This window comes from Lepidochelys kempii, chromosome 4, assembly GCF_965140285.1.
Source record: "Lepidochelys kempii isolate rLepKem1 chromosome 4, rLepKem1.hap1, whole genome shotgun sequence".
Taxonomy (NCBI): domain Eukaryota; kingdom Metazoa; phylum Chordata; order Testudines; family Cheloniidae; genus Lepidochelys; species Lepidochelys kempii.
In genome coordinates this window covers 128719306-128729664 of record NC_136383.1, presented here as the reverse complement: position 1 = coordinate 128729664, position 10359 = coordinate 128719306, and the positions used below count along the sequence as shown (strand labels likewise).

The 10359-nt window shown below is 53.8% G+C and overlaps 1 protein-coding gene across 1 annotated transcript; it reads left to right on the top strand.

Annotated features, from left to right (window-relative positions):
* Positions 1-350: 350 nt before the first annotated feature.
* On the top strand, positions 351-5566 carry FOXI3 (forkhead box I3). Its single transcript, XM_073340153.2, has 2 exons — positions 351-1066; positions 4067-5566. Exons 1-2 carry the CDS (start codon positions 469-471, stop codon positions 4630-4632), a joined length of 1164 nt encoding a protein of 387 aa, XP_073196254.2. The 5' UTR covers positions 351-468; the 3' UTR covers positions 4633-5566.
* Positions 5567-10359: the final 4793 nt, after the last annotated feature.

Genomic DNA, 10359 nt, shown 5'->3' with positions numbered 1-10359 from the left:
CAGACAGACAGACAGACATCGCCTCCCGGTGGGGAGGGGGGCAGGAGACAGAATGAAAGACATCGCCTCCCGGTGGGGAGGGGGGCAGGAGACAGACAGACAGACAGGTCGCCTCCCAGTGGGGAGGGGGGCAGGAGACAGAATGAAAGACATCGCCTCCCGGTGGGGAGGGGGGCAGGAGACAGACAGACAGACAGGTCGCCTCCCGGTGGGGAGGAGCTGCCTTCTTTCTTTCTTTCTTTCTTTCTTTCTTGGGGGGGTGGGGGGAATCTACCCAGCCCCGCGTGGCCTGCCTCCCGCCCGCCCCCGGAAGGGACCCTCCCACTGGCTGCGGCGAGGAACGCGGCCCCTGCCCGCCCAGCCCTGGCCCCGGGCGGGGAGGCTGGGCAGAGATTAAGGCGCTATAAGGAGCTTGTCGGCACGGAGGGAGGGGGCAGCGCAGCCGGCCGCCCCGCATGGCCCGGGACCATGAGCGCCGGTGACTTGCAGCCCAGCTCCCCCGCCAGCCCGCAGCCCCGCCGGGCCCGGGAGGCGCCCGAGATGGCCGTGTACTGCGGCGAGCCCTTCAGCGTGTACCCGCCGCCCGGCGCCGGCTCGGGGCAGCGCCCGGCCGCCTACGCCCTGGGCGACTACGGGGCGCCGGCCAACGCCGGCTACCTGTGGGGCGTGAGCGGCCCGGCCCCGTACCTGCAGGGCGCCCCCGGGCCGGCCGCCCCCTTCCTGCCGCCCGCCTCCTACGGCTGCTCGCGGGGCGGCCAGCTGGGGGGCGCCCCCGCCGCGCCCGGCTCGCCCTCGCCCGCGGCGGCCGAGCTGAGCTGGCTGAGCCTGGCCGGGCAGGAGGAGCTGCTGCGCCTGGTGCGGCCGCCCTACTCCTACTCGGCGCTGATCGCCATGGCCATCCAGAGCGCGCCCGGCCGCAAGCTCACGCTGAGCCACATCTACCAGTACGTGGCCGAGAACTTCCCCTTCTACAAGCGCAGCAAGGCCGGCTGGCAGAACAGCATCCGCCACAACCTCAGCCTCAACGACTGCTTCCGCAAGGTGCCCCGCGACGAGGACGACCCGGGTGAGCGCCGGGGAGTGGGAGGTTGAGCGGACCTGGGGGGGGGGGCGGGGGTCAGAGGCACGGGGGTCCCCAGGGGGTGGGGGCGGGGGCGAGTGGGACCGGGGAGGGGCGGCCCGGGGCCTGGGATTAGAGGCACTGGGGTCCCAGGGGGCTGGAGAGGAGTGGGGCTGGGGTGGTGCCCGGGAGCAGAGGGATGGGGTGCCCAGGAGGCTGGTGGCAGAGGGGGGTGTTGGATGGAGGGGTGCCCAGGAGGCAGGGGGGTGTTGGATGGAGGGGTGCCCACAAGCCCGGTGGCAGAGGGGGATGTTGGATGGAGGGGTGCCCAGGAGGCTGGTGGCAGAGGGGGATGTTGGATGGAGGGGTGCCCAGGAGGCAGGGGGGAGTTGGATGTGGGGGTGCCCACAAGCCCGGTGGCAGAGGGGGGTGTTGGATGTGGGGGTGCCCACAAGCCCGGTGGCAGAGGGCGGGTGTTGGATGGAGGGGTGCCCACAAGCCCGGTGGCAGAGGGGGGTGTTGGATGCAGGGGTGCCCACAAGCCCGGTGGCAGAGGGCGGGTGTTGGATGGAGGGGTGCCCACAAGCCCGGTGGCAGAGGGGGATGTTGGATGGAGGGGTGCCCAGGAGGCAGGGGGGAGTTGGATGTGGGGGTGCCCACAAGCCCGGTGGCAGAGGGGGGTGTTGGATGTGGGGGTGCCCACAAGCCCGGTGGCAGAGGGCGGGTGTTGGATGGAGGGGTGCCCACAAGCCCGGTGGCAGAGGGGGGTGTTGGATGCAGGGGTGCCCACAAGCCCGGTGGCAGAGGGCGGGTGTTGGATGGAGGGGTGCCCACAAGCCCGGTGGCAGAGGGCGGGTGTTGGATGCAGGGGTGCCCACAAGCCCGGTGGCAGAGGGCGGGTGTTGGATGCGGGGGTGCCCACAAGCCCGGTGGCAGAGGGCGGGTGTTGGATGGAGGGGTGCCCACAAGCCCGGTGGCAGAGGGGGGTGTTGGATGCAGGGGTGCCCACAAGCCCGGTGGCAGAGGGCGGGTGTTGGATGCAGGGGTGCCCACAAGCCCGGTGGCAGAGGAATAGGGGATACCCAGGATGCTGGGGGCGGGGAGGTTAAACGGACCGAGGGGCTGGGGTGGGGAGAGGAACCCGGGGGGCCCGAGGGGAGCTCCATACAGGACAGGACCCGCCGCTGCCGTGCAAGCAGCTCTGCGGTCAGGCCCAGCCCGGCCAGCCCCGAGCGGAGAGGGGACCCGACCAAGAAGCAGCACCCGCCCCTTGCACGGCTCTGTTCCGGGCCCCCGCCGGGACACCGGAGGGGTAGGGCAGGGAGCCGGTGGGAGCGGACGCCAGGAGCCCCGGCGCTGGAACACCCGCGAGCCCCCGGCCGGCTCGGAGCTGGGGACCCCGGGAGCGGTGCGAGCCCCGCGCCGATCCCAGGGAAGCTTGGCCAGGGAGACAGGACCCCGGGATGTGGATCCTGGTCGGTCCTACTGAGCCAGCCTGGGCGGGGGAGCCGCGCGGGGCAAGGGGCGCCTGCACCCAGGGTACGGGCAGGGACCGGCAGGTGGGGCGGGCCGGGCAGAGCTCCGTGCAGGCGGAGGGCTGCAGAGAGGGGGTGCGATGGACAGTGTAAGCCGCGGTGTCGGACGGCCCCCACCGCGGCTGCTCCGCCCAGCTGGGGACACTCTCTACTGTCACCTGGGCCGGAGGGGCACCGAGGGGCAGATCCTGTGATGGGGGCCGGGGGTGGGATATTGGCCCAAAAAGGGAGCAGCTGGATCCAGGGCCCCAGGTTCACTTCCTAGCAGGGCAGGGCCCTTCCGGGGATGGATGCCCATGAGGTGCCTGCCCTCTAGGGCAAGGGGTGGGGCTCTTAGCGCCCAGTCTATGTGTCCCAGCCCCAGGATGTACCTCCAGTCTGCTCTCTGGGTGTGGGGGGGATTTTAGAGATGCAGGGTCCCGCCTACCCTGCAGGATGGTGTGGCTCAGACATGTGCATTGGGTGCAGAGGCCCTTGTGTGTGGTGGTGGGGGGTGCATTAGTGATGTAGCCAGGTGGAGTGTGGGGTGCATGTCCTGCTCAGGGAAAGGGTTTAATGCCAGTGCAGATTCTGCACACGGGCCCCCTTGGTGCAAAGGGATTCAGGGCCTTCCCTGCACAGAAATCTGTGGCATGGTGTGTGAATGACTGTGCCCAGGCGGCAAGGGGGCCGCCAGGGGTGTGCTGTATTTATGTGTATGCACCCCAATCCCCCTGGCACATGTGCAGCCCTGAAAAGGATCCCACCAGTAGACGCTCCCTCCCCCGTAATCTGCCCTGAACCACAACATGGGGCGAGATGGCCCCAGACATGCCCAGCATTGCTAATGTACCCCTCTATTTCATCCTACCCCAGCTGAGCTGTATCAGGATGAAAGAGTAAGTGCAGGCATACACTGCAATGCAGGTCTCCCTGGGCTTAGGGTGCCAAAGGGTGAGTGTGGGTTACGCATCCCTCTGTGCCTGATCCACAGAGGAGATGGGGCTGTTACAGCCCCAGCCAGCTTAAGATGGAGCAATTTGTGCTTTTAGCGCTTGGGGTCCCCTGTTCAATCCGTGGTGCATTGGCCAAGATGGTGGCCATCACGCACACTTAAATGACAAGGGTGTAGTACGGGAAGCGTTAGAAGTTCTGCCTGCAGGGCCCTTTTACTCCATTTGGGGAGGGGCTGTAGGCTCCAAGGGGCGGTTCTGATCCTGCGAAGTGGCTGCAAGATTGATTCCGGGTGCGTGGTCTGTCGGGCAGATCCTGAATTCCTGTACCTAGGAAGTACCTTTAAGTCAGTTAAATTGTACCAGTGCGAGAGGAGAATCCGCTCTGGTCAGCAAGTCTGGAGTGGGTGTTTGGTGGGTGCAGATTGTGCAAATGTGGGGGGGGGAGAGGGGTAGAAGGAGGGTGCAGATCCTGCTCAGAGGGTGCCGGGCATCTGTTGGAGGAGTTCCCTGTCTGACTCTTTCTCTGTCCCCTTCAGGGAAGGGGAACTACTGGACCTTAGACCCAAACTGTGAGAAGATGTTTGACAACGGGAATTTCCGGCGCAAGCGCAAGCGGCGCTCCGAGCCTAACACCCCCACCGTGCTGTCCTCCGGGGGGGCGCTGAAGGCTGAGGAAGGGCGTCCCATCCCGGCGGCTGCAGGCAAGCCCTGTGGAAACAGCCCCTCCCCCGAGCTGGAACTATCACCTGCCAGGGACCATCCGAAAAGCTCCTCTTCTCCAGGCATCATCTCAGCCACCCCTGGCTGCCTGAGCACCTTCTTCAGCGGCATGAGCTCACTGAGCAGTGGAGGGAGCCGCCTGGCGCACCATCGGAACTTCCCTGCTGGGCAGATGAGCGGTGGCACTTTCACCGCCCCCTCCAGCGGCTCCTCCCAGGACCTGCTCCCACCAGACCAGCTGCAGCGAGTTCCGGGGCCCACTGCTGCCTATTACAGCTCCTTCCACCCCAGCAGCAGCAGCAGCCAAGGCGCCCAGTACAACCATTACTACAACTTCACAGTCAACAGCCTCATCTACGCCCGGGATGGCACTGAGGTGTAGGGCATGGAATGCAACTCAAGGGAACCAGACAGGGAGGTTCATTCAGCAAGAAGGAAGACCGCATGCTTTTGCAAACTGCATCTGAAGCAGGACACTTGCAGTATGTTTTATGTTTTCCCAGGAAGAAAAACTTACAATCTGTTAAATATATGCGTACACACAGAGTGTGGAGTGTTTCTCTTACTCATCCCTGCAAAATCACTGATCCACACAGGATGCCTGTTTGCCACTAAATGCTGCAAATGCGAACCAGAACTCGATTAGTGACTTCAGAGGTTTTTTATCTGGAATGTAGAGTTAAAAAAATAACTGCAAAGAGAAATCAGCAAGGACCAAATATAGACATATAGCAGGGGAGTATTGACTGTTGGTCATTTATTTGTGAACCTCTGTTTACAAGTGCTTTGGTCTTGGAAGAGAAAAAAATGAAGAGATTTCTAATGAAGTGCCTTGTAAAAATCCCTGTGTCAGTGATTGCCTGTTTAGGTAATTGTTGTAGGCCTCGATCCTGCCATGTACAATGCCCGGGCAGATTCTGTGCCCACACAGAACCCCTTTAGATACAGAGCAGCTCCATGCAGGTTCGTCAGTCTGCCTGTGCTTTGTATATTGAAGAATCAGGGCTTTATTTTGTAAAATAATAATTTTACTTAAGCTTAGTACCAAAGACACACAATCTAGCCATCCAGCTTTTAGCAAGAGAATAAACACAGTGAATATTTTTATACATATTTGTATGTAATGTACTACTCTGTAAATACATTTCTGTGGGATTTTATATTTGTAAATTATGCTCTGGAGTTGTACTTATTTATAATGTGTTTGAAATTTGGGGAAGTTTATTTTGCCCATCCTTTCCCCTACCCCCATTCCCTCCCCCCCCCCTTTTTTTTTAATTGTAGTGTATGAATGAAACTTTTCAAACTGAACAACATTTTGGGGAATAAAATATTTACAGTTAGATTTTTGCTTGTTTGTTCATCAACAGATTTTATTTTATTTTACTTTTTTAAATGGTTAGGGACACTGGTTGGGACAAAAGATACAGGGACTCATTAACACTTTCTCTGTGCCAAGAAAACAATGTTGCTTTCAGCCCAAAGGAGAAGTGTGTGGTTTGATTTACAACCTCCTGATGGGTAATTGTGAAAGGTGGACTGAAGCTTTTGCTGGTTTTAGACAGTAAATTGCTCATTTTCAGCTTTGGTTGGTTAATATATAGTAATTGCTTGCAAAGTTAATTGGAGCAGGGCTGACCCATGTCGAGCTGTTGTTTACAATGCAGTGGAAGTAGGATCAAGCCCATGCAGCCAAATTCAGACCCTGGAGTAACTGGAGTCAAAGGAGTTACACCCATTTAAGGTTCTTCAGCAGAGTAATCCAGTGAAGGTCAGTGGGCCAAAATGTGCTCTTATACATTGGTTTAAATCTGGAGAAACCCCATTAACTTCAATGAAGTTTCTTCTGATTTACAGTTGTGAAAGAATCAGTCCCATAGTACATAATATCCGTGATGTAAAAAATCCTCACATTTCTGAGGTTTACATCAGTTGTTGGCAGGGATTTGATGTAATCAGCCAGCTGGTATAAATGCTTTTTAAAGGCATGTAACATATACAGTAAAAACAAAAGAAAAGCACAAAACTGAAATGGTAGTACAATTGCAGAACTGTATTTAACAACAAATCGCATGCATCCAACTTATTAGAATGCCACACAAGCAGGTAACATTTGTCTCTCTAAAACTCAAAACAATATTTCATCCAATGCAATCCAGCACCTATAGGGACAACCTTGCACTGTGATAACCATGCACTGTACCAGTGTAAGACCGATCTAGAGCCTGATACTACTCCCCTCACTTAGGGCCTGATCCAAAATGCATTGAAGCCATGGAAAAACTGTTGACTTCAATAGGCATTGGATCAGGCTCGTAGGCATAGCTCAGGAATACTGTGTCTGCACAAGCCTTTTTCCTCTAAAGTCTCTTACCCCTGCTAACAGTGGTTCAGCTCCATTTGTGGAAGCTGGGGGTGGAGAACTGGTGTAGACGGCTCCATGTGGCTGTCAACATTTTAACCCTCATGCTCAGAGCAGATCCACACAAGACGGTGCTTAAAATGCAATCAGTCCCCTGAAGGTGCAGGCTCAGGAGGCCTGGCTTGGTCCTAGTTTGTGAAATGCTGAACACCCTCATTTGTCATTGAGGGCTCAGTGGCTTCCAAGGGACAGATTCTGTGGGAGACAGTGAGAATTTGGGGTCTGCTGTCAGCAGGGCATAGAAGGTGGTGCTGGCTTTGGTGTTTCCCTGCTTAATGCTTCTTCCTCCCCAAGAAAGAGACATAGGATTCACCCTCAACAATCTCAGCTACCCAATAGAGGCATGTGAGTTTCACAAGCGATATCTTGAAATTAAGTCCTTTCAACATTTGTTTCTAAATATCCCGAGAGAATGTGGACCCTGTATTTTTAAAAACTGCATGAAGAGAAGAAAATCGCGATCAAATGATCAAAAAGTGCAAGCGCATTTCTTTGGCAAACATATGGGCCTTCAGAAAGGCCCACCCATCATTTGCTACATGCAGCGTAGTTGTAGCTGTGTTGATCCCAGTAAATTAGGGAGACAAGGTGGGTGAGGTGATATCTTTTATTGGACCAACTTCTGTTGGTAAGAAAGACCAGCTTTGGGAGCATATAGCTTCTAAGGACTGGGAAAGGTACTCCCAGCATTGCAGCTAAAATGCAAGGTTGCTCTGTGTAGCTGGAAAGCTGGTCTCTCTCATCAACAGAAATTGATCCAATAAAAGATACTATCTCACCCACCTTGTCTCCCTAACAGGCCTGTGCTCACAGTTCTGATTAATTCTCATCAGATATCCCCCAGAGAAGAGGCCATGGGCCTGATTTACCAGAGGGAATGAATCAGACTCTTTGTACAAGAATAAGCTGATCCCATAGGCTTGATTCTGATTTCACACCAGTTTAACTCCACTGACTTCAGTTGAGTTATTTAAAATTTGCACTGCTGTCACTTGGAGCGTAATCAGGCATTTTTGTGTAGGGAATCTTTGTTTTCATTTGGTAGAGGGCCACAATGAAAGAAAGATTCCTCTGTGTTTGGAAAAATCGCCTTTCTTGAGTAGTTTGAGAATCTCAGTAGGAGCAAGCTTCCAGAACTCACTTAATTCTTTATTTTATTATTATTGGGGGATGGGTGAGGAGAATGAAGGAAAGTCATCAAATTACTGTATTAGTGGTTGCATCATCAGGACCAGGGACATCACTGAAATTCCTTTGTTTCATCAACTTGTGGAGTTAAATTTAAATAAGGCTCATTCTTGTGAGTCAGGGCTGTAGGACTGGGTCCACAATGTAGAGCTTTATTAAGATCCTGATCCTGCAGTCTTTACTCAGTGAAACTCCCAGTGGCACCTTTGAAACATGAATGCACCCTGTTAGTACGGGCCTGATCTTGCAATGTGCCAAAGGCCCCAGTGAAGTCAGCGAGGTATGACTGTGACCCAAACCTTGCTGGGTCAGAGCATATAGTTACATTGCTCATCTCTGCAACCCTTACAAGTCAATGGAACAATTCTCATGAACAAGGGTTTCAGGATTGGGCTGTTAATAGACTCAAATATTCTACCCACATTTACAATTTTTCTCCTCTTGGTGTTAAGGTTAAATCCTGCTCCCCTCCTGCGGAGTGGATGGAAGCCCTTGCCTGAGGTAGGTAAGCACGGGCTTTGCCCCCAGCCTGAGTATGTGAATATAAATGCTCGGGTGTTCATGATAAAACAACCTGCCAAAGGGGCCCCTTGATACTAGCATTCCAACTAATAGACACCTCGTCTGTGCTGAGGGGAGTTGAGTGAATGAGTCTTAATGGCAGCCTTGAGCTTTTCCTTTTGTTATTAAAAATGACTCCTCATTTAAAACCATTTGGCAACACCCAAGTCATGGGAGAATGAGGGCGGCAGGATTGGGCTTAATGAAAGACACTCAAAAAAACAACAGGGCTATTGTCATGGGCCGCCTTCATTTAAAATGAGCTCCCCAGGAGCAAGGGGGAAAAGGACAACAGGGACAAAAGACAATGAGTCCCACCCCTGAATCCCTCTGCCTCTCCTGCAGCCCCAAGAAGCCAGCAAGGCCTGTCTTTTTGGCCTGTGTTTGTACAATACCTAGCGCAGTGGGGTTCTGGTCCGTGACTGGGGCTTCGGCACTACGATAATACAAATAATAGGTAATAATACTAACCCAATGTGACCAGCAGCTCAGCACAACAGTAGTCCTGCTCCCAGTCTGGGTATGTCTACACTGGAGTTTAGATGAGCATTCTGAGGCTAGATCCTGAGCCTATTGAAGTCAATGGGAAAGGCCCAAACTGACTTCTGTTGGAGCAGAATCAAGCCCCTGGACTCCACTCCTCTCCACCAAAGCCAGGCAAAGCCCCTGAAGTCGGTTATTACTTCACTGAGCTAGCTAGTAATTTATTTTTATTTCTGAACTTTCTGGAAGTTGGGGTGAAGTGGAAGCCACAAAAACTCTTGCATTTGCAGGTTTCAGAGTAACAGCCGTGTTAGTCTGTATTCACAAAAAGAAAAGGAGTACTTGTGGCACCTTAGAGACTAACCAATTTATTTGAGCATGAGCTTTCGTGAGCTACAGCTCACTTCATCGGATGCGTACCGTGGAAACTGCAGCAGACTTTATATACATACAGAGAATATGAAACAATACCTCCTCCCACCCCACGGCTGTCCTGGACAGTGGGGTGGGAGGAGGTATTGTTTCATATTCTCTGTGTGTATATAAAGTCTGCTGCAGTTTCCACGGTACGCATCCGATGAAGTGAGCTGTAGCTCACGAAAGCTCATGCTCAAATAAATTGGTTAGTCTCTAAGGTGCCACAAGTACTCCTTTTCTTCTTGCATTTGCAGACTCAGCTAAATAGTACATCTGATATTTGTGCTACTAATTGATTGTTTCTTTTATGGTAGCTACACCAGGGCTCCATTTTGCCTGGCACTATATGCATGTATAATAAATAAATATACTTCCTGCCCTAAGGAGCTTACAGTCTAAACACATGGCGAGAGGCAATGTTGGGTGCTGTAGTGTAGATGGCCATAAAAATGCTGGCAGCCCCCATCTGCAGGTCCGTTCTGAGCCTCCCAGTGTTTCTAGCATGGATGAAGGGAAACCAACATGAGCAAATCTTTAGAAAATGTCCCTAGTGGGGATAAGGCCTGAATATCTATCATATATGTTATCTCACACTGCCTTAAATCAGGGGGATTTATTATGTGCCAGTGGACGAGAAGCTGGATAGGAGTCAACAGTGTGCCCTTGTTGCCAAGAAAGCTAACAGCATTTTGGTCTGTATAAGTAGAAGCATTGCTAGCAGATCGAGGGACGTGATCGTTCCCCTCTATTGGGCATTGGTGAGGCCTCATCTGGAGTACTGTGTCCAGCTTTGGGCCCCACACTACAAGACGGATGTGGAAAAATTGGAAAGAGTCCAGCAGAGGGCACCAAAAATGATTAGGGGGCTGGAACACATGATTTATGAGGAGAGGCTGAGGGAAATGGGATTATTTACTCTGCAGAACAGAAGAATGAGGGGAGATTTGATAGCCGCCTTCAACTACCTGAAAGGGGGTTCCAAAGAGGATGGATCTAGACTGTTCTCAGTGGTAGCAGATGACAGAACAAGGAGTAATG